Here is a 25,182-nt window from a genome sequence, read left to right as displayed (position 1 = left end):
CTCAAGGTTATTCCCTCCTCCCACCACTTTAAATGAAGGCTACAATGTGATGACTTGTTTTGTGTGCCCTGGCTGCTCAAGAAAGAGCTTTTGGTACCACACACATTGCAACTGTGCAAATTCTCACCAGATAGAGGTATCGGTTTGTGCTGTCCGTTGCCCTTTACAACTTCCCTGAGTAGCAGGGAACCTTAGTGTGAACACAACCAAGTTGTCAATTCTGAAGAGAACCTGGCTGACGCCATTTTTTGCTGCCTCATAGTTGCCACGAATTCTACAGGGGGGGAAGGGAGGGGGAAGTAGATAAACTGGCTAACAGTCAAAACAAAAAATACTCACATATCCAGGAAACATTCATGGATATGAGGAACGAAGAGTTTGTCCTGGCCAAAGCTCTTTGTAGAGACATGACGTCACCAGACTCAAGTGTTATGTTTTATTTTTAAGTGTTATTTTTGAGAAAACGAGGACAAATTCATCTGATGGCTACTTGGACACGATCCCAATGCTGTTGGGGGTTTTTTGGATACAATATAGAAGTTGTTTACCATTTTTCTGGGATATTGTTTAGCCTCTTAATTTAGTATCTTAAGAATTTCTTGCTGGCTTGCTACTGAATTCCTAATCAACTCTAATCCTACTTATATTTTTCAGCATGAGCCACTGTTGGTTATTTGTTCAGACTTTTGGGGTCTTGGCGAAAATTGGTTGAAATAAGTAAGAAATCCTGAAACCCACACAACATTTTGGGCAACCTCCAAATCACACCAGACATATCCTGGGGACTCTACCTCTACCATATAGGCCTTAAATAGATAAGAATAGCTAAAATAGTTTTTTTTTTAAAAAAAAAAAACACAAATAAACAGAGAAAAGGCACACATTCTCATTTAACAACTAATTGATTTATTTAACAATACAAATTTCTTTCTACTGCTTGGTGTAAGCAGAGAAAAGCTGAGAAACAAAATTAAGTTCTTTTTAAGTTTAAATGTGTACACAACCCCGTTCCCCCCAACTTCTTACTTCAGTAAATATAAAATTTACAGACAGAAAAAGCAACATGAAGAAGGAACAAGGTGTTGACAAACTGATGACAGGAAGGAAATTTTAGAATTAATCATATAATCTTAGTAAAGAAAGTTAACAGGGGCAATATTGAGAAGGCATCCCATTTATATTTCAAATTTTCTGCAGTCTGAAACTTTAGTGCATAAAAAAAAGAGACATGGTGTTAATTATACTATATATTATATGATATAAATATTTGAAAGCTTTGCAGGGCCCATATCTAATACAATGTGAAATATACGATTTGCCACTTTTTGTAAATTTATGGGCTATGCAATAATATACTAATGCATTTTATCTTTTTACTAGGAACCAGCAAGATCTTTGGAGTCTCTCCTTGGGGTCTACTTGCCAGGTAACAGGTCATACATTCTTGTCCTAATTTATAAGACAAATGTACCAAATTCATATGCCTCATAAACTCCAGTCATTTCAGTGGAAATTGTGAAAATCTTCTGAAATTAATGGAAGATGATTTAACAAAGATGCCCTATATATGATACCCTAATATTTTCCCATGTCTGTTTCTCCTTACAAGACTAACTGTAGGAATTGTTCTCATGGAAGAAATGCTGAAGATGAGTTGAGTTAATGTTGTAGAGATCAACTGGGAATCTTGACTGAACATTTTTCTCACACAAGAGGGCCCAGGAATCAAGAATGTTGATAAAACAAGGTTAAAATGTTTTCTTTTGTTGGAAATTCTGGCAGAAGAAGCTGTTTTGGGAATGGGGCAGACGATAAGAGTAACCTCTCTCTAAAATTTGTGGCAGGACAGCCCCGAAATACCTTTGATGCCTCTGTGAGAACTAGCCTTTAATACCCAACAAAATATAGGTTAAACAGATTGCCTTTATCAATTGCCTAAGGAGATTGCTGTACTGAACAGGCATTTTATTTGGGGGGGTTTGTTTCAGGATCTGAAATAGGTCCCGAGTTGTTAATAAACCCTTAAAATTCCAAGTGAAAATGGCATTTAGCTGGGAGGTAAATAGGATAGTTTGTCATTTGAGCTATATTGCAGTGGATGCAGGTATGTCTCAAATGATATTGCTCTAGGTGTCATATTCTGAGGCCATAGGTCTTACAGATGAACCTCACACACCTTGAAGCCTCTACAATTTGTTAATAATCTGCATAATAAAAAAATGTTGAATTCCAGCCAGAAATATACGAAAAGTACATAACTGCTTGATAGAAGTGCTTCAACAGCACCCTCCACCTGCCCTCCCCACCAATGCACAATAGTTTTGTTGAGTGTGAACCTAGAAGCCTGGAACATAAATAGTAAGGCGTATCTGTCACATAAACACAAATCATCTTTCTGGATGACTGGCTTAAACTGTTTTGTGATTTGACTACATAAATAAAGGCCTACGGTGGTCATGCAATGGGAAAAGGAATGCTAATATTTAACATGTGCTGAGGACTAAGCTAGCCACGTGATGCATACAACCCTATGTTGTTGGGTAGGACAGCCTATCAACCCTGGCGGTGAGCAGATTGTGATGAAAAGCTCACTGTCAATGTAACATTTCCATCAAGCTCCCCTAAGTGGAAAGTATGCAGTCTATCTATCTATCTGGAAATGATACTGTGTGCAATCCTCACTCAGACATCTGAACATTATGCATGACTATTTGGAGATCCCATTCATTTCAAATGGAAAGATGTGGAGAAAGACCTACATCGCATCTTGTGTTGAGAGATACCGATTTTCCTTTAAAAAAATTCTTTACTTCTAAGTCAATATTGATTTATATTCTGCTGACCTCATTGAGAAAAAAGCTCTCTTAAAAGTTTCATGACACTGTTTATGACGCATAAGAGCAGTGAATAAGCAAATTACGCAATTGTACTGCTTTGGAAGACAGGTTTACCCTAATTCAGAAGCCTACATCTAAAGCAGTGGACATCTACAAATTAGAAAAGATTGGCAAGATCCAAAATCCTCAAAATTTTGGAATTATAAAGATGACTCTATTTATGGTAAATTATAGAAGCAGGTGGGAGATTATGTGAAATCCATTAAAATTTTGGTAATTTGCTCCTTCATCCTGGAGAACGCATAAAATAAGATTCCTCTGCCTGCCATCAACTATTCTCACAACGCCCTCCTCAGCTATACACTCACTGGTTAAGAATCAACTGACTAATTAAGAATAAACTGACAGTGTCATGTTTCCATCAGCTCCTTGGTATTCAACAAAGAGAACTGTACAGTATCACAGTTCTTAACATCTTCGGGTCTTCAGGTTCTAATCAGATGCAGAAGTGCGGAAAAGTTTGTTGCAAGCAATTGGGAGATGAACAGCTTGTCAGGTTGTTACAAGTCAACAGGTTGCTACACTTGGCAAATTGTGGTCTGCACTATTTGCCCACTGTGTCAAAGCTTTTTGCGCTGCAATGGAGAACAATTAGGCATCAAGTGCAGCTCATCAATACTATTCTTCTTCAAGGAAAAACGGGAGTCGATCTAAACATGAGATTAAATTTGTTGCCTAAATTGTGTGTTTTATGTTTTTGGATTGACAAATATTGGTTCAGGAGATTGCAGAAGAGACTGCAGGACTAGTGACTTAATCTTGCCTATTATCGCTGTGGTCCTAAAGGAAACTGTATTCCTCTCCCCAAACTATAACAGCAACCAAGAACATTGTGGTTGGACCTCATGACTACCAGGAATGAAGGAGGACAAGGTCCATGGAGTTTCATGCTTGGTCCTAATTTTGCTTTGCCCTCATCACATCCTTGCACTTTTGACATTCTACAGATTTAGTGGAAATATTCCTCTGTCTTTTCTGCCTGAGAACAGATGTTGTGTTGGCTAATATAACATGAATTTTACAGGAGTAATGATGATCCTCTTCAGCGTTACCACCACCATACTGGCTAGTATTTCAAGGCAGCGATGGGGAGGAGAGGAGAAATGATGGAAGGCAACATCCTTTTAAAGTCTTACTACTGTTCTAGCTTATCTATGTCTATGGCTATAAATGCAAAGTTTAGCATTGTGTAGTTCTGCCTTAAGAAACATTGGTAGAGGCAAACTAAATCTCATAATGTTCCAGAGGCCTTCTGAGTGGGCCCTTCTTGCCTTACGTTAGTTTTCCCACAAGGATCTGTATATAAACAGTCCTACTGGCTCAGCCCACCTTTTAATTCCAAATATGAAAACAGAGAAGCTCTTCCTTGGGGAACATGTTTATTGTGTTTGAGATGATACACTGGATGCTCTCTGAGCTACAAGGTGGGTGGTGATGAGAGGGGACAAGGATAAAAGAAATCCTTTTCATTACAAACTGACAAAGGTAAAAGTCTTAAACATTTTTCACAACAGCATGTACCACATATCGGAAATAGATCTGGGCTTAATACAAATGACATAATTCCTAGTAATCTACAGCTACCTTTAATAACTTCATACAGATAATGAATTAGGCTAAAATGCACTATTATATTTGGTTGACTTCAGGAACGGTATCCTTAGTTACATCACAAAATACATTTTGATATCCCAAAGAAGCAAGACTTGCAAGTAGGCATTTTAAACATAACTAATCTACAGCTACAAAGTTCTACTCTTGACAGCATTTACCTTTTTTGGGGAAGGGGAGGAGGGAGAGAAAGCAGTATTCCAATCTTCAAAAGGATAAAAGCAGAGAGTAGAATCAGTATAACATATACACAGAAGTCCGTATTGTAAAGGCTATAAAGTTTGGTTGCACACTGCAAAGCTGCATCCCCGCACCTTCACACTGCGCCGAGTAGTCAACATCGCTTATGTTGCGTATCTCTTGGTCCACTGTCTGGCTATCCTGTCATGTTCTGCTCTGTTGGTCAGGTACTGAGTGGCTATGCTTCCCACCAGAGGATCAGCTGCAAGAATTCGGCAAGGGGCAACAGGAGAGAGAGAGAGAGGGAGAGGGAGAGAGAGAGGGAGAGGGGGGGGGAGAGAGAGAGAGAGAATGAGAGAGAGAGAGAGAGAGAGAGAGAGAGAGAGAGAGAGAGAGAGAGAGAGAGGACACATTAGCAGTCGTGGCCCCGGTAAGCCAAGCAACGAGCAAAGTTTCAACAATTCATTTCACACGTTTGCCAATTAAGACAGGGAAAAGCACTCAACGCCAGTACCACTTACTGTTTCATAATTAATTAATCAATTCAAATGTATTAAGGCCACCCAACCCACAACTCTGGATAGTATACTGTACAAATGAAAAACACAAACCCAAATAGCAAAGTTACTGGTGTTTTTTTTTTTTTTTTTTTTGTATATAAAGAAAAAGTAAAAGGACTCTAACCAGTAAAAATCGATAAAACATTCAACACAGTCTCATTCAAGGATCTTAAGTCAGAGCATGGATAAAAATCAGGTCTCAGCAGGGTTGAACCGTTCAAAGCTCTGGAGGAATGAATACCATTCCAGAAGACAGGTGGTGTGACAGGGAAGGCATGCCTTTTACATCCCATCAGAAGAAATGGTTTAAGAGAGTGGGACCCGAAGAATGCTCTTTTTTTTTTGCACATTTTATAGCATGGGTGTCAAACTTGATCTTGTCACGTGACGTATCGCAATGGTTTTTGCCTTTGTGGAGCCGGGTTGGGCGTGGCCTGCGCCTGACACATCCAGCCATGGGCCGCCAGTTTGACACCCGTTTTATACGATTAGCAGAAACAAAGGTAAAAATGTAGTCCCTCAAATAACTAGCCCTTATACCATGAAGGGCTTTTCAGACCAGGGGTCTCCAACCTTGGTAACTTTAAGCCTGGTGGACTTCAACTCCCAGAATTCTGGGAGTTGAAATCCGCCAGGCTTAAAGTTGCCATAGTTGGAGACCCCTGTTTTAGATGACAACCAACACCTTGGTCATAGTACACGATAAATGATATAGATGTATAGTATTAGCAAATTGCAGCATCTCAGTCCAAAAAAGGCCATTTGAATTCAGAATTTGCATAACAGGATTTTCCATTGTTCGCCACTCCTCAACAAGATGTGTCATGATAAGAAGGAGTGGCAATGGAAGCAGTGAGTAGCAATGTTGTGGAACCTTCTTTCTCCAGGGCTGGTTCCAGGGGATGAGGAGGAGGAGGTGAAGAGACCTAGCCCAAGACCCATTTTTTATGGCGTCCTGCAGGGCTCTGTACTCTTCCCCTCCTATTTAGCATCTATATGAAGCTGCTGGGTGAGGTTATTCCCTGGAATGGGGGGAGGCATCACTAGTACTGTTTATAGCCGTTCAGCCTTGGTAATTTCCTGGGTGAACTACTGCAATACACCCTACATGGAGCCATCCTCAAATGTCACTTGGAAGCTACAACTGATCCAGAATTTAACAATGTAAGGAGCTGCAGGTGTACCTCACCCATTTACACCACTGTCTTGTGAACTGCACCGGATCCTAATGCACATCTTAGATGGAACTCAAAGTGCTGTTTGTCATGTACATGGGACTAATATTTGCAGGACTGGCTCTCTCTAGGCTGGCCCATTCCTCTAGATCCAGCAGGGTAGATGTGCTTTGGGTCCCATCCAGAGGTGGTATTCAGCCGGTTGAGGCCGGTTCACTTGAACCGGTAGTGGAAATCCACCCACTTGCCCCAGCTCTATGCCATCCTATTTGTCACGTTTGTGAGGCCGGGCGCATGCGCGGAAGGCTTGCACGCCGGCAAAGTGCATGCACAGAAGGCCGGGCACATGCGTGGGTGGGGGCTCACATTTGCAAGCTGGTAGGGAAGGTAAGTGAATACCACCCCGGTCCCATCCCTTAATACCACGGAGATTTGTGGACAGTCAACCCTGCTGGCCCTCTGGAAGACTTGGGTGTTCCCCTGGGCTTGGGTTTGGAGATTAGCTGAGCCCATCATTGCAAGTTCTTATGATCAGAGCCCAGTTTGTCTTCGGCTGCCGTTATTTTTCTAATTTTGATTATGTTCTGTTTCCTGCGCTTCTAACCCTATGTACGTTGCCCAGAGCTGCAATTAAGAGAAGGTATACAAATTGATATAATAAACTAATGAAAAACCAAATGGTAGCAGTTTGTATTAGCTGAATTACAGAAGCAGGTCAATTTTCTATTGCAGTCTTTTTTTTCTGATAAGAGACTGGCATACTGGAACAGACTACAAGAGGCCGTATAATCCAAGACTCATTAAACATGCTCTGCTTGTTTAAACAATGGAATGGAACCAATGGTCTATTGAATAGAATAGAATAGAATTCTTTATTGGCCAAGTGCAGGGCCGGATTTTCCTATAGGCTAACTAGGCTTCAGCCTAGGGCCTCAAGATCAAGAGGGGCCTACATTCAAATTGTTAGCAAAATTAAAATTACACTTTCACTATAGGTGAAAGGGCCTCATAAGTGGAATAGCCTAGGGCCTCTTTTCATCTAAATCCGGCCCTGGCCAAGTGTGACTGGACAAACAAGGAATTTATCTTGGTGAGTTATTTTGTTACTGTTATTGCTGCCATTTGAATCAATCTAAAACAGCATCCCTTGAGTTGGTGCTGCTACTCATTGGAAGACTTTCAACCTTCAGAAAAAACTGAATTATGGTCCTAAAACCGTGATGGCGAACCTATGGCACACGTGCCCAAAGTGGCATGCGAAGCCATGTTGCCCGGCATGCGCGACCTTGCCTGTTTGTCTTCCAGATTTCTGGAGCGCATGCACATGTGACAATCAGTTGTTCTTCGCGTGTGCGACAGTGTTGAAAACCGGTGTATGCGCGCCGGCCAGCTGATTGTTGGATGCGCATGTGCACCAGAACCCAGAAGTCCAGCTTTACCGGAGCGTGAGCCCTTCGCATGCGTGGCAGTGCCGAAAACCGGCCCGTGCATGCACACTGGCCGGCTGATTGTCGGGCATGCATGCGCGCTAGAACCTGGAAGTTCAGCTTTTCCAGAGCTCAGTCCCAATGAGGGCGCGTGCGTGCGATATTTCTGCTTGACCTTTTCGGCACTCAGTGCCGAAAAGGTTCACCATCACTGTCCTAAAACATCTGGAGAAAATCAGTTTCATGTATCATAGCCTTTCTATTGCAAAGCATAAGAGGCATTTATAGGTTGAAAGATAATCAGAAGAAAAAAAGAGGCTTTTATTCATAAGCTATTCCATACGTGCAAACCAAACAAGCCTCTTTTCAATGTGGATTTATCTCACAGGTTTAAAAATCATACGATTGCCAGTTTGTGCCCTGTTTTCAGACATGGCAAAAATGAGCATTTTGTGTTGTTGACAAAAGTGAGGGAAGGAGCCTTCTCTGGCTGTGCCTGTTGCAGAATTAATAATGCTTCTTTTCATTAAATTGGGGAGGGGGGGGGGAAACAGGAACAAAACAAAAGACAAGGATTGCCTTACCAGGATTGCAGTCTGTCAAGAGGGAGCAAATAGACAGCAAAACCTTTGAAATAGTCAAAGCAGGACTCCAGTTGTCTTTCAGGATATCCAGACAGATGACTCCCTGACTGTTGATGTTGCAGTGATAGATTCTAGTACGGAAAGTAACCTACAGGTAGAGGAGCAACAGAAGGAGGAGGGCGAGAAGATCATTACATTACATTACAGATCATACATTCAGGCATAGTTTGTTGCTAGCCTTTTGAAACCTGTCTTGAATGATTCTCCCTCTGTGGGAAAATTTTTCTGTCGAGATCTTTCATTTTTTGGGGGAAAAAAAAATATACATTTGTTTCTGATGTTTGTTTATGCCTCATCTGAAAAGAGGTCTCCCCATCTTCTTTTGTAAAGCCTTATTCACAACTTCTATATACTGTATGTCTCAAAGCTAAAAGCTTTATTGTGTTTTGTTTTGATAAGCCTCCAGCATTTTTAATGCTTTCTTTAAAAAAAACAACCCCCCCCCCAAAAAAAACAGGCGATACATACAAACATTTGCGTGCCCTTGAGAAATAGCAGTTTCATTGGTTTCCTTGGAGCGGACAAGAGACATTGCAAGTCCCAAGACTTGTGTACTTGCATACCAAGTCAGAATGCAAGTACAAAAGGGCAGAGTTTGTATTAGGATGTCACCGTAATTCTGCTGTCAACAGTTTAAAGAAGCCTATGGACTATTTCTGCGTGCATGTGGAAAATGGCACTTAAAATATCCACCTTTCATTTAAAATGGATGAATGTGAGATTCAAAGTGAGGTGCTGCAGGTTTTTTCACTAGTTATGGTGCCCAAACCAGATGATGCTAGTTTGAGAAATCTGAAGAGCGCCAGTTTGGAGAATAAAGCTTCTCTGGAACACAGGAGCCATCGTGATATAGATGTCATGATTCCCGTCAATTAACATTGGGGCTCTTGTTTTTGATTCGTCTATATCAGGGGCGGGTTTCAAAACCCGTTGTAAGCGGTTCGATCGTGGGCGGGCGCGCACTCACGTGCAACGCTTCTGTGGGCGGAGCCTAACCCTAACCCTAGCAACCCACCACTGATGTATATTTAACTTGACCACTTTTATAAATAAGATCATCATTGGATCCTCTCCAACTGTTGGCATTTACTTAGATGAGTTTTCCAACACAGTAGGAATATGGTCATAGAGCAGGTTAGTACATTTTGAATATTGCAAAAGCAATCTTCAAAGGTATCAGCTTCCACAGAAAAACAAATCTCACTCAGGCTGCTTTCCTGAGGCTACCAGCACTCCTAAAAGTAGACTACTTATTCAAAATCTCTGTCTGGTCAATATACTTTACATCAGGGGTGTCAAACTCGATTTCATTGAGGGCTGCATCAGGGTTGTGTTTGACCTCAGGGGGGCCCGAGTGAGCGTGACCAGCTCAAAGTCACTCACATGGCCCTCCCAAGCTCCATTTTCGCTGGCAGAGGGCTGCAGGAGGCTATTGCAGCGCAAAACTTGGCCCTCCCAAGTTCCGTTTTCACCGGCAGAGGGCTGCAAGAGAGTGTCACAGCTGAAAAGGGAGCTCAGAAGTGCCTCACGTGGCCCTCCCAAATTCTGTTTTTGCTGGGAGAGGCACCGCAGGCCGGTCCTTTGCTGTTCTCAGGGCAGCCCCGCAGGCCAGATCTAAGCATCCCATGGGCCGGTCCTTGAGTTTGTCACCCCTGCTCTAGAGAGACCACCTCAAGATGTTATCAAGTTCAATCTCTGACACTTCCATTTAATTTATCTTGGTGGGGTGGGAGGGAAGCTCTCTCTGGTAAGTGACAGTAGTCAGTCAGTAAGACCTAAATGTATTAAGGCCGGCTCTGTTAACTAGGAACTTACGTTTCTATAGAATACATATGGATGAAATTGGTTACCCTTATGTTTTGAACCATATAACTTGGTAGTTTCGAGAAATATAGTTCTGAGCTGTAAGAGAATAAAATTCAGAATAGGCCCCTTCCCCTTAGTTAAATATTTTATATGGTTTAGCTTAGTGTGGCATTCCACTTTTTAAGTGAGAAGCCCTCTGCTGAATCTGAATCGGGAAACTCTGATGTAATGTCATTCAATAATCAAGGACACTACGCTAGGGTCTGACTTAATATAAACTAAAATTTAAGCATTAAAATGATGTGCAAGAAAAGGAGGAGAATGGGGAAGCATTCCACCCTAATATTTTTGCCATTAAATTCTGTGATTTTGGATGGAATCCTCAGTGCACTCAGTTTTGTGTCATGTGTAACACTGACGCATGTTCCATTCATGTCATGAATAAACCCCTGAAGAGGAGAGAAACCACTGAGCCTTAGTGGCACTCTTGGTGATCCCTTCTCTACAACGAATCAGCTCCAGGGCATCTCTAGGTCTCCCCCATTCCCAGATGTTTCAAGGAACCTACAAGCGGGAAAAGAGGGAAATACCATGGCCAAGATGACTTTGCATTTGAGCCTTTTACAGTTTTATGCCAAATTTCACAAGCCTTTGGAAACGCATATCGAGATAATACTATGGAAATTTGTGTGGCTTATCCACCACCTTTTTTCATCTTTTTTAAAGAAAAAAAGGGAATAAATCAGGGGTGCTATTCAGCAGGTTCTGACAGATTCTGGAGAACCGGTAGCGGAAATTTTGAGTAGTTCGGAGAACCGGCAAATACCACCTCTGGCTGGCCCCAAAGTGGGGTGGGAATAGAGATTTTGCAATATCCTCCCCCCAGGAGTGGGGAGGGAATGGGGATTTTGCAGTATCCTTCCCCTGCCATGCCCACCAAGCCACGCCCACAGAACCGGTAGGAAAAAAAAATGAATTTCATCACTGGAATAAATCTTAATTTTTTGGGGCATGACTAGAATTCCTACCTAGAATATATTACTTGTTAGACTAGTGAAGAGACAAGAGAAAGAAGAGACTGGGGGTGGGCCTTACCTACTTGATTTCTGTACAACAGGTAAACTAACTTGGTGAGCCTAGCTTATTCAATAGCAAAATGTGAATCTTCTTCATGAAACATCTGCTGCACAGCTGCAATCTTTGAACAAATATTTATACTGGCATTAAACCTCTATATTATATCAGCAAGCATGGGAAATCTTAGCTTATGCTTCTCACAATGTTAAAGAGTTACCATAGATTTGACATACCTTTTTTTAAAAATGTATTTTTCAGGAAGCAGTACAAAGCAAACAAGGGATCTACACACTTTTTTTTTTAAAAAAAATTACAATTGATTCTATTGCTGAGTCTACTTGTGCTTTCACTAAATGCCACATTCCACCCAATGTGGCAATTTTGAGGCATTTTAGTTCATTTACACTGACACTGATGATAGGAGCCTTGGTGGTGCAGTGGACTAAAGTGCTGTTAAGTAGCACTTAGCTGCCAGCTGCCTGCAATTACTGCGAGTTCAAATCTCACCAGGCTCAAGGTTGACTCAGCCTTCCATCCTTTCAAGTTAGGTAAAATGAGGACCCGGTTTGTGGGGCAATAAGCTGACTTTGTATAAAAAAGAACACTGCTGGGGTGGGGGTGGGGTCGAAAGCCCTACTAAGCAGGTATATACAAAAGTATGAAGGCTATTGCTTAAAGCATTGTAAGCCACCCTGAGTCTCCGGAGAAGGGCGGCATATAAATCGAACCAATAAATAAATAAATAAAATAAATACTATTACTCAGGACCCCTTAGCTCAACGTCAATCAAAGTGCTAATAAAATGTGGTCAACTGTTTTATACTTAATATCCCTTTTAGTTAAATTTCCAATTATTTCAGGCCTTTTCCCAGGCACATCTCCACTTATACGGGTGCATTTCTTAGGCTGAAAAGAAAACAGTGAGACTAAGGAAAGTGAGACTATCCCATTTTAAGATCCAAATAAAGAGGGAGCAAGGACATACAGTAGATCCATGGCTCTGCCTCGTTCCCACTATCCAAAAACATATCATGTTTAAATACTGAATTATATTAATATTTTATACACATCTCTGCTTCCAATTTTCTCTTTTTGGGGAAATGTGTATGTGGTGGTCGTACTTGTACATCAATGTTGTATGTAAGTAACTGAGCTTTTTCAGTTTCTGGATTTACATTTCAGCTAGCATGGACTAGTAACATATCCTTTCCTGACCTTTTTCAAAAAAGTGACACTCCCCCCCCCCCAACCTCTGGCCAATAGAAAAAAGTGAAAATCTCCCCCGTTCACAGCCAATAGGAAAAGGGCAAATCCTACTGCCTCCAGTAAATGCATCCCATCATCCACAGAGATATACTATAGCATATGACATGGCCGACTGTTAGTCATGTATATTTTTATTATAATAAGGATCATCTTTCAATATGATCAAAATCTGGAAAAATCCACGGTTTGCACTAGAGCACATGTAGAAGATTTAAATGGCGAATTGTAAACAGCTGTTGGGTAAGGATAGGGTACATTTATGTTTCAGTAGGCTTTGAAAGAACTGAGGAAATGAGCGCTTATCACAGAAGCAGACCACAAGTTGAAATATTTGATAATTAAAGCAGCATTGTATCTGATATGTTATTAGATAAAGATCTGCAACTTTTTTTGAGAGAGTATTTATCAAATCATGCACTATCAAGCAAACCAGGGCTTAAATACTTCTGCTTTTCATTTTAGCCACTAAGATTACACACTTCTAATGGTTTATTGAAATAAATCTGATTTCAGGCGATGTGGATGAGTTTATCTTCTGAGGACAACCATATACTGCTTTCAAAAGACTTGGGCAAATAAGCAAGAGAGAACACTGTAAGAATTGTCCTGTCTCCTGGGCGTCATGCTAGTTTGGAGGAACAAGGAGGTGGGGGGGGGGGAAGTGAGTGAAATGCAATATCAGAATAAAAGAAGGACAGCATCAGAAAGATGAAATGGTTAATTTCTTCCCTTTCCTCAATGGTCTCATTTCAACTGCAGCATATACCTCCTAGCAAAAGGCCCTTGAGAGGGACAATAATCTAATGTAAGGCTTGAGCCATATGTGAAGAAAAGTGACTTGTACCTACAAAAATAGCAGTTATACAATGTTACCTTGTACTGTTACTACCAAGAGTAGGTTGCTGCTACTGCTATATCTGGGTTCTTTGAGCAAAGAGGCTCAAAGTTGGATAAAAGTAAGGCAATCAAGCAAGATATTTTATGATCTTTTGGAATGTTTTTCCATATGAGTACAGAAGTAATGGGACTTATGCCCTCCAAATCCTATTCTTCTGTCCAACTGATAGCAGCAGAAAAACAGGGTCCGAAATGGAAATTTCTGATGTCCTAATATTCTCAAAAAATGCCCAACTCTGAAAGCCTCCAGTGAATACCACAAAACTGTGAAGGCAAGATAATGTGGGCCCTTTTGTTTGGCCTCACAGAGTCCTAGTTGGCTAGGGGATCCTGTGCTATGCACGATTTTGGAAATGCTTCATCCAGTTGTTGCTTTTCCTGAATTAAAATGGAAGACAATGGAAAATAGATACAAAGATACAGAGACTGCATAACCTTACCTTTGGTGGTTTAAACGGATAATCAGATGAAAATGTGATATCCAGAAAAAATACGCCACCTTCGTACACAGAACCTGGGGGACCTAGGATAGTAGATCTCCATTCGTAGATGTTATCGCCTTTAGGCCCAGCACTATTAAAATAAGCAAGAGGGAGAAAAAGAGAGAGAAATAAATGAACTTTATGACCTTTTATGACCATTAGTCTTTGTGAATGGCCTCCATTATTTATATATGGCTTGGTGCTTCTTGGTGTGAAGAAACTTGTCCATTATCACTTGTGCTTCTGTCGATATATTCAATACAAGGCTCATCTTTGTCTTTTGAAACAGTTAGTTGTGTAGCCTTTTGTTTGTTGGTCTCTGTGGGCACATGGGCCATATATAAAACTGCCTTAAAGCACAAAGGCTACCTAATTCAAGGCATATGAAGAGCATCATCCATCCCCCATATTTATAGCCTTTTTTTTGTACAAGGAGTTGAGAATGGTGTGCATGTTTATTCTTGAAAACTCATGAAATAGATCAGCATAACACGCCAAGAAAGCTTCTTAGAGGAGAGGATCTGAAGCCAAGTCTCTCCAGAAATATTACAATAATATATCTTGCCGTGTACCTGATAGAGAGTGAAGCTTTTCAGAAAATAAGGAATTTTATAGTGTTTTTAAAAAGTCTTTATTATCATTTTCATATACTGCTGGCAGTAATGACTATATAATCCTAAAGTTTCTGGGCATCCATTCCCTGGTCTAAGGTAAATAAATGGAATGACCTTTCTGTGATAAGGTAACCTTTATTTCTTGATCTAATACACATACAGTTTTACATACAATCAGTTGCAAATCATTCTCTGGGCTCCTACTAATTCACAGGTGTCAAACTCGATCGCATCATGTGACGTATCACATTTTTTGCCTTTGTGGAGCCAGGATGGGTGTGGCCTGCGTGTGATGCATCCGGCCCATGGGCCACCAGTTTGACATCCCAGTACTGCCTAGTGTTCCCCAATTCACAACCATTTTTTTTTTCTATTAGTCTAATAGAATTCCCTACTAGGTCTGGGTCTTCTAATCTGCAATCCCAAATATCCAGAGACCCATCAAACTGGGGAAGATTCCACTACAAATATTTCCCAAAGCTCCTAAAACTTGTTCACTCGCTTCCTGAGAAGTGTTGAAGCCTGAAATTTGCCGGTTCTCAAAATGTCTACCAACTTTGCCAAAGATTTTTATTTTTGAAAATCTAGACTGACAAGCCATTTTGGTGTCCAATATTTATACTGTTCCAGACACGCTTTTATGTAAAAAGGGAGGGAGTGGGATAAGGAATTATTAGAAGAAAACAGAGGTGGCGACACCATTGTTCAAATAACCTTCAAAGGTCAGTTTAGACAGAAGAATTACAGTTTATGACTGTGAAGGAACTGAGAAGGCTACAAATACAAATTTAGATTAACCCTATTTAAGAGCTTCTGCCCTTTTATAAAGTCAGAATATCTTGCTTATCTTCATTCCTTCCTATTCTACATTTCTCAGAAAGAACTTCTGGCAAACGTTTCACACAAAAAAACCCAACTTTCTTAAAAAGAAAAAGTGCAATTCAAATACAAGTCTTGAATGGAAATCGCAGAAGACATGTTTGTTGTTTAAAATATAGGACTATGTCCACTTCCACAGCTATAGTTCTCCTTGCTCTCTTGTCCCCATATACTTCTACCCAACCATCAATCTCCTCTACAGAAGAACAGGGAATCAGCACAGGGGGCAAGACATAAAAGCTTCTTCCTTCTGGAGGTGACCAAATTGAATAAAAACTGGGAAGTAGGAAAAAAAAACACAGCCCAGAGAAAGATAATGGAAATTTGTTTCTCTATCAGAGCAAGAAAGTTGCATGGTGATGTCTTTGTAAGACGCTAGGAACTGGGGCATCCACCACGGAGATGGGAGATATCAAGAAAGTAAAACTGGCAGACACAACTGTGCAATTAAAACCCCATCCCCCCCTTTTTTACATGTGTTTCAGTGGTGGGTTTCAATTTTTTTTTACTACTGGTTCTGTGGGTGTGGCTTTGAGGGGGAGCGTGGCATGGCTTGGGGGCGTGGCAGGGGAAGGATACTGTAAAATCTCCATTCCCACCCCACTCCAGGGGAAGAATAGTGCAAAATCCCCATTTCCTCCTGATCAGCTGGGATTTGGGAGGCAGAGAATAGATGGGGGCGGGGCCAGTCAGAGGTGGTATTTACCGCTTCTCTGAACTACTCAAAATTTCCGCTACTGGTTCTCTAGAACTGGTCAGAACCTGCTGAAACCCAACTCTGATGTGTTTGTACCTACAATGTGTATAAAAAGGGGGTGGGATGTTTGATTGCACAGTCATAGCTGCTATCTGGGCTTTTTTCATGTTGACACATAGACACGCCCTGCACAGACCCTTCACTATGAGTTGAGCTCAGCTTATTTATGGCTCCTCTTTTATACTTTTTAGTAAAATTGATTTAGACAAAAGTTGTTTTATAGAAAGGGAATTTGAGTTTCTCAGTCGTTGAAAGGTTGTAGCTAAACTAGTTGTACACTAATTTAAGAGTAAACCAGAGATAAAAAAAAAAGAGAAAAGACTGGATTAGTGCACACACACACACACATACATACATATATACACACACAGCAACAGTGAAAATGGAACAAGAAGTATAGGAGGAGACACAAGTCCACAGCAATAAATTCTAAACTATAGAGTGTGTCCTTCTCTGTTGCGTTATTCTGCCCCCATGATTTGACCAGTTTGAGATGGTAACAGTCTGAAGTGTATCTGGTAATATTTCAGATCATTAACGTTTGTCTTTTAATCAGGATCCCTTTCACAACACAAATGATGCAAACAAAAAATTAGGGAAATTCTGACTGAGAGGAGGCAGCATGGCGTAAGGCTATGTAACTGATAGCATTCACAGATCAATGCGCCGCCGTAAAATTTCTTTTTTCCTTTTTTTTAAACAGAAACAATACAAAAAGTGGGAGCAACGCAGAAAATATTTAAAACTCCCGCACAGGTCATCGGGTTTTCCTAATTAACTCCTGACATCCATTAAGCATATAGCTATTAATTAGCATTAGGCTTGGAAGTTAAATTTCTCTGGAACAATTCAATTTTGGCACAGGTTTCCTTAATGGCTCTTTTATAGCTTAATGCAGGGGTTTGTGCTCCTATATCATCTGTCAGTTGCCTTTCCTTCAAACACCTCTAATAGCTGGATGCAATTCAGTCAGTTTAATGAAACACAGAATTGACTTAGCAACATATTTCAGCCAAATTAATCAGTCACAATTAAGGTTACTGCCTTAAGCTGTGTGCCAAACTACCTGCTAATCATTCAGATCAGAACAAGGGCATCTATCAATTAAATAGTCAATCATCTAAAAGCAATAACTCCTAAGTTACTATTTACAATCATTTACTGTACTACCCATTACTGTTGCTTATAACATTATAAAGGTTGCCCACTGAGAGGGAGGATCTATTGTAAACATTTCAGGTAGTCTCCCCCTGTAGACCAGCCTCTCCCAACTACCACTCTTCAGATACGCGGGATTATCATTCCCATGCTGACTGTGGAATTATGGAAATTGTAGTTTGATGTATTAGTTAAAGACTAGCCTAGAGCAGGGGTCTCCAACCTTGGCAACTTTACGACTTGTGGACTTCAACTCCCAGAATTCCTCAGCCAGCGCAGAGGTTTTTATATCCTCTGGATATAAAAGGCATGTTGCAAAAACCTAATTATTCTACTAGCCCCCCCAAAAGTGATTTATACTGTGAAAGAATCCAGAAAGAACTGAAAGGCATGAGAGTCTCTCCAATGCGTTAGCTTTTGTTGGACCAACACAATAAAATTACAGATTACAAAATTACAATTACACATTAGAAGGTAATGTTTGATTTTTTTTTAAAGTAGTTCCAAGCATTCAATGGTTTATCAAAGAAAACCATGGTGAGCAAACATCCTTTCAATTACCTTTGACATAATCAGACACTCAAGATTGTCTATGGTAAAAATAGCAGTTAAAACTGTAAAAGATACTTATATTATTCAGCTACAGAGCAGTAGCAATCTTGGTTAATGTCTTTAGCCAAGGCAAGCTAATTCAGGGCACTTTTGTATCACCACCACTTTTGCCTCTCAAATCTCTTGAAACTTACAATCAACCAGCAAATGGTTCTATCACAACCAATCTTGATTAAACCAATCAGCAGTGTCCTACTTCATGCTATATTCCATGTTGGGCCACCAATGGCGTTATCCCTTCGTTCAATGCAAGACCAGTGTCTTCCCCAATCTGACTGCCGTTTCTTTCCTTTGGAGAACATGACTTCTTGCCATTTCTATCTTGGCAAAACGAAGTGTGGAATCAGGGGAGAGGAGCATTATATGTAGCCCCAAATCCCTGTGTGGAATGACATCATTCTACCCGTTTCTCCCACCAATCTCTGCAATGACAGATGTTTACGCAGGTCAAACTTCTGAGAGTTCAATCAAGAGACAATGAATGAAAATAACTTCCCTTTAAAGTAGAGATGGAGAATGTGTGGCCAATGATGGGACCTAAAATTCAACAAAAACTCAAAAATCATATGCTGCCTATCCTTGTATTATAGTTTGGTGAAGTGACACTAGATTCTATTATATGATGAAAGAGCTGCCTTATAGGCATTTACGCTAGTCCAGCTTTCTCTGCTGTCACTGAAAACTCAGAACTCTTTCTTATCACTTCTGTATCTTTTAACTGAGATGCTAGTGACCGAACCTGGAACAATTACAGTCATATTACAGCTATTACCCCTCCATTTGGTCTATACCAATCTTATTTCAAATTGGTATCATATGCCCTGATTTTGTTCTTTCTTTTGAGAAGTCCAAGTGATTCCCAGATCCATTAAAAATACCCTGATTTATTATATCTCAATTGATTTCATCTCCCATAAAGATTTATCAGGCAAAAATATGCTGGAATGGGAAAACAGAGTGGGTCTATTGATTCAAGGCAAATAATAAGATGAACGGTATCCAGAAAAATCAATTTTCTTCCCTAAAAGACCAAGTGCATTTTGAGGTCTGACACTTGGCCTCATGCCTTTTAAAAACCTTGTTTAGACAGATAGCTATGTAGTTTAAATATAAGCTGAGACTCTCTGGTTTTGGTTAACAGTTTTAGAAATATATCTGTCCACCTTTGGGCTGACGGAGAAGAAGAAACGCCAGAGCTCTCAGAAGTACAAAAACATTTTAAGAAAAAGAAGAGGACTCAGAAGAGGACTCCCTCCCCCAAACCCACCAGACTAATGAGGCCTAAACGTGCTCAATGATGACGGAATGTGAAATGCATGGAACAAGGAATTAAATAGGCCGTTCGCAAAGCCCATTCCTTTCCTAATCCCAAGAAGCATCCAGCTATTCTGGGTCGTAGCCTTGGAGCAGATCCAGGCTGTGAGGAAAAGTCCGAAGAACTTGCTTTCCCTGTTTATTGGACTGTTATCAGACTGAGATTCTTCAAAATAAAACTTAATAAATTTCCAGTACTTTGATCACGGCAGCAACGCAAACTTGATGGCAGGGATTGGCTTACCATCTGTTTATGCAAAACCAAGAACATTTTCTTCTAAGACTAAAGATCTTGCAAACTTAACCGAGATGAACCCCTAGCTTTTTTGTTTGTTTGTGGATGAAACATGCTCAAAATACATAATTTAGCTTGTGATCTTATATAAAGTTAAAGGCTTGCACAGAAACGGTATGAGAAAAACCTGCCCAAGGGCACAGAATGGCAATAATTTGGGGAATCCGCAAAATAGCAAGTGATTTATGACCAAGTAATTAGGGTCAAGTACATAGAAATGAAACAATCCATTATGTATATGTTTACTATACCGTACTACCTTCAAGAAAGTATACTTGGTAATGAAATCAAATCAAGCTATATATATATATATAATGGCTACTATGCAGAAGGGGCATTGTCTTACCTGAACGCCCTTTCTGAGAGTGGAGAGGCCAGTGGTTATACGTGATTTCATCTCAAAAGCAAGACATTTGTCTACTCTTTATCTCCTCTTTATGTAGCTCTCCTCCTTCTCTTTTGTCGCCCACCTTTTAATACAGTGTTTCTCAATCTCAGCAATGTTAAGATATGTGTGTTGTGGCCCGCCAGCTGCCAGTAGAGCTGGCGGCAGACTCGGACGATGAGGAGGTTGGGGAGGAACTTGGGGCAGCTCTGGAGTCTGGGGAAGGCTCTGATGGATGCTCTGCGTAGGAAGCAGAGATAGAGCCAGGGCTGTCTGACATTTCCCAGCTGCCTTTGAAGGTGGAGGTAAGTGGGGAGGAAGAACAGCTGGGGCCTGTTCCAGAGGTGCATATGCGCAGAGCTGTTAGGTGAGGAGAACAACTGAGGACAAGGAGTCGACTTGGGAAGCAAGGCACACGTGGATGCTGAATGGCCTCTCCCTGGCTGGGGAATAAATAGAAGGAAAGGGAAGTGGTGGTCGTAGGAGACAACAGTTCGGATTTCTGAAGATCTGGCTCATTGTGTTTCGTGCCTCAGAGACTGCTTGCCAGACCTTAATTTGCAGCTTTGTGGCTGGGAGCTCACGGCCTGGCAATTATCACAAGGAACTGATAATGTCTGTTATTGCAGTTAACTCTTTGAAGGACTATTGCCTGGACTTTTAGGTGTGTGAATGCCATTGATTCACAGGAGATCAATAAAGAGGATTTTTTTCGTGACAAGGAGTCTGTTTCTTGTTTCTGCTAAGGCTGGATCAGAACAATGCTGATTGTGGAATTGTGGTAATTGAAGGTCACACACAATTCACACATTGTGAATAATAATGGGAAATTTGATTTCAAGTGCAAATTCCTGACAATAAGAGATAGCAACAAAAAGGATCCCAAAGGTGCTTTTTCAAGAGGCAACTGGACTTTCTGTTTTTTATTTGAAGACGTTTTGCTTCTCATCCAAGACGTTTCTTCAGCTTCTTGAACGAGAAGCAAAATGTCTTCAAAGAAAAAACAGAAAGTCCAGTTGCCTTTTGAAAAAGCACCTTTGGGACATGCATGACCTGGATGACCAAGAACCTCCATAGACAACAGAAAAGGTGAGATTTTTTCCCCTCACACAACTATTACTCCTGATTATTGTTCAATCTTATTTGCAAGGGAGCCATGCCAGGCCGTGATAGTCCTCTGTGAAGAGCCACAATATAACAGAGATGGTCTGTGGACATACTAATCTGTGATGGAAAGTAAGGCTTGAGATGAAGTCAACCTGTGGACCAGGGTTTTTTAATGGCACATAATAAGAGAGTGCTATGGACAGTTTTTCATGAAAAAATGCTCAGCTTTCAGCCTTTGGGTCTCCATATCCATACAAATTCTTCATATGGGAATTTGTCAAGTTAACAGTGATGTGCAATGGGTAATATCAAGGCATAAGCATAGGAACCAGGGAAAACAAAACCAATATCTCTTTCTTAGGAGAAAATCTGACCCAAACTATTTACAATTCAGAGGGTTATCATAACTTGCTTCTACAGCTGATCTCTATTGTTTTTCTTTCCTCTGATCAAAGCAAGTGATGTCTTACAATAGGTGTCTTCAATCTGGTATTGTCCAGATGTGCTGGCTTAGAACTCCAAGGATTCCCAGCCAAGATTGCTGTCACTGTGCTGATTATTATGAGAACTGTCAGTCTAAGACATCTAGCAGGCATCAGGTTGTGGAAAGTTAATATTCAACCTGAATCCCTCCCTTACAACCTTGGAGACGACATGGCCGGCACTCAATTCACGTATTACACTGGCAAGGCAGTGTTTGACCAATGTATCAGTTCCTGGTATTACCAGATATAAAGATCAGGTAGCTTGGTGATGCAAAAGAACTTTATCATGTGTTTGCCATTCCTTGGCAAAGGAGGCACTAAATATGTAGAAGAATAGCAGCCCAAATAGTTGTCAGGAAGCTTCCTGTGCTCTTACAATAGTGAACAAAAGAGCAGTACTGTCAGGTGGGAAGCCTATGGGAAGAACTATAGCAATAGCACTTAGTGTCAGGGTTCCAAGTAACACCCCCAATGAAAGAAGACTCCGAGGTTTGAAGTTCCTCAAAGTTCCATTTTGTTAGAGATGTCATATTGGTACATCTGGGAAAACCCAAATTAGAAAGCTTCTAGGTTTCTTTCCAAAAGAAACCTAGAAAGTCTTTTGGACTTTCCAAAAGAAAGTCCAAGTCCCTTCCCCCTGCACCCATATGTCCATCACATGGTCCAATCAAAGCACCGTCCCAACTGGAGATGCCTCCCAGTCACACCCCTTCAGGTGCAGAGCAAGATGTCCTTGACTCTCTGAGAAAGGAATGTTATTATGACTATACATCACCCCTGCTCCATACAATCCCCCCTCCCATTTTCCCACAGTACTAAAGTTCACACAGTACTTCAGCAGGGCTGAAGGCCCAATGCAAAAGATGGCTTCCAGGCCTGACACTTAAGACTTATATACCGCTTCACAGTGCTTTTACAGCTTACTCTGAATGGTTTACAGAGTCAGCATATTGCCCCCCAACAATCTGGGTCCTCGTTTTACCGATTTCGGAAGGATGGAAGGCTGAGTCAACCTTGACAACAAGTCAATAAACTCAGCATCCCCTTCTCTGGGGAGATGGCAATGGGTGTAGGCGTAGCTTTGTTTTTTTACTCCCTCTTTAGTAGGTGTTTCATACAGGGAATCCTCGCTTGCCTCTTGATTCAGCATTCCTGAATCATGGACTGCATACCATAAGAACTGTGGTATTTTACCATTTATAAGCATGACTCATACCTGGCTATTAAATGAACGCCTAAAAACCCTGGGTACAGTTTATACAACAAAGTACCAGCATTATTATATACCATATTGATTGGTCACAATAACCCATTGTTAACAAGTGAAATCCCCAAACCGAAGGCACAATCCTAAAATGACTTTATTGTGGCGGTTTTATTTATTACTGTGGAACTCTTCCAAAATAAATATAATCGAAGGAGGATAAAGCAGCTCTGGCTGTTACAGCCGTCAGGATTCCAGATTCCACACAAAATATTCAATTTAAATACCAAAGTACTTAAAAGCCGTTCCACTAAACAGAATCCTTATTGTTAATTAAGTTGTCACAGCAAAGTCCTGTCACTGCTGCAATTTTAAATTTCCTCTGCAGGGCACAGGAAAGCAATATTGGTAGTCCTTGACTTATGACCGTAATTGAGCCCAGTATACATTGTAAGGCTGCGGATCGTTAAGCGGGTGACCACATGATCATATCTGAATTTACTTTTTTTTTTTTTTTTTTTGCGCAGTGTTTGTTAGGCAAAAGCCAAGGTCGTAAAGTAAATCCATTATCTCCAGTGGGTATTTTTTGTTGGAAGTGGATGTGGAACTGGAAGTGAATGCCGTTGTCTAGCAAAAAAACCCATCATAAATTGTGATCACATGACTGTGGCAAATGACCTATATGCGGGCCATGTGCCAAGCTCCCCAAACCAATCATGCAACCAGGGGGGCGGCCATTGGAATTTTGAATCTGAGTTGTAGGTAGCCCTGGGGAGGTCTGTCGTAACTTTGTACAGTCACTAAGAGACAACTAGTAGGTTACCTATATGTGCTTCTGCTGTGGTCCCAATTCATTTTTCTCTCTACTCCCCCTTCTGCACAGTTCTCTCTTCCTTCCCTCCCCCTTGTTCTAGAATTCCCCAACTTTTAAGACAGATTTTCAGGGGCAAAGGAAATTAGTAAAAGTTGCTTCCTTCCTGTTCTGTTGATGGGAGCAGAGTAACCATAAATAGATGTCTGTTCAGAGAAAACTTCTGCCAGGCTTGAAGAACCCTCCTCAGGATCCCACAGCCATAGCCTACTCGGCAACCTTAAACATTTAAAGAGCCACAAAGGCCCTAAACGGAAGTCCTCTGTTTAATTCTGGAGCCAACCGGAAGTCCGGTTCCCCCCACCATAGTGTCTCCTCCTAGCGTAGTGTCCTTTTTCCTCTACCTATCCTAACTGAAAGCCTTATCAATTGTGGAGCTGACTGGTGACAGGGAACCACAGCAGAGGGATGAAAGAGCCACATGCGGCTCCAGAGCCGCAGGTTGCCGACCTCTGGCCTACACCAAACTCCTCTCATTTTGAGAAGACTGCTGAAGCACTTGTGATGTTTTTCTATAGAAACATATGCTGAAAGCATGTGGCCGAAATGTTTTTTTAGATCAAATTAATGAAATCCAGACTAGCATACCCAGCACTGTCAAGAGACCCAGACGCCTTTGCCAAAAAGCCAGATTCTGTAATTTTTTGTACAATAGCGGGCCGACAGCATGCTAGATATCAAATATCTTTCTCCTGTCATAATAAAAAAAGGGAAACTCATGTCAGCATAACAAAACTCAATCTTATATATTCTTTCAAGAGCTGTCTTAATAGTTTCTGCCCTTTACTTCAGCTCATCTTCCTGTTAAAGATTTAGCATAAATAAGGTATAAAATAAAAATGGAGGGCATAGTCCGTCAAACTTTATTTCGGTCAAAGACCAGTACAGAATGAAACAATTAACAAACTATTTAAAAGTAGAAGAGGGGGACCAAACATAAAACACAACATAAAGCAATTATACAGATTATTTTTGTCACTACTGCCACTGTATACTACATCTTTAGAATCAAAAACAAAAACTCTCTTCAAAAACCACAATAAAATATTATTTGTCCAAAACTAAAGCATAAAGCTAAAATTCTAAGACTGAAGTAGGTTAAAGTAAAACTGGAATAATATGATATCTATCTTTATACAGTGGTACTTCGGCACTCACTGTTAATTGGTTCTGGGAGGCATGATGAGTATAAAAAAACTATTAGTACCAACCAATTTTTTCCCATAAGGAATAATGTAATGAGTAACAAAGCAGCCAACAAGAGGACAAAATTTTTGCATCAAAAATTGAGTACCAAATCTGCTGAGTTTTAAAGCAGTTGAGTGCAAGATATCACTGTATATTCATTTAATTGTTCAAATGTTAGATACATGTGAAGAACATAAACAGGAAGTAATTGTACTGGATACATTCCTTGAAGCTTAGTAGAAGTAAAGAGATATTAAAAAACAGAAATGGTTGCTATGGCCAAGGAAAAGC

The 25,182-nt window shown here is 40.7% G+C and overlaps 1 protein-coding gene across 5 annotated transcripts in view; it reads right to left on the bottom strand.

Moving 5' to 3' along the window:
• Positions 1-4,259: 4,259 nt before the first annotated feature.
• The window catches only part of UBE2E3 (ubiquitin conjugating enzyme E2 E3), a 115,699-nt gene continuing 94,776 nt past the window's right edge, over positions 4,260-25,182 (bottom strand). For all 5 annotated transcript variants that reach the window (XM_034428750.3, XM_034428757.3, XM_087882065.1 and 2 more), the window contains 3 exons: positions 13,981-14,113; positions 8,435-8,582; positions 4,260-4,950 (listed from right to left, as the gene is read on the bottom strand). In XM_034428750.3, coding sequence (XP_034284641.1) covers positions 4,853-4,950; positions 8,435-8,582; positions 13,981-14,113 — 379 coding nt within the window. In that variant the 3' untranslated portion in view covers positions 4,260-4,852. The remainder of the gene's footprint in view (positions 4,951-8,434; positions 8,583-13,980; positions 14,114-25,182) is intronic.

Source organism: Pantherophis guttatus, chromosome 1 (genome assembly GCF_059756535.1).
Source record: "Pantherophis guttatus breed Tessera chromosome 1, ASM5975653v1, whole genome shotgun sequence".
Lineage (NCBI taxonomy): Eukaryota > Metazoa > Chordata > Lepidosauria > Squamata > Colubridae > Pantherophis > Pantherophis guttatus.
Note: the sequence above shows the minus strand (reverse complement) of the source record. Positions and strands in the feature narration are given on the sequence as shown.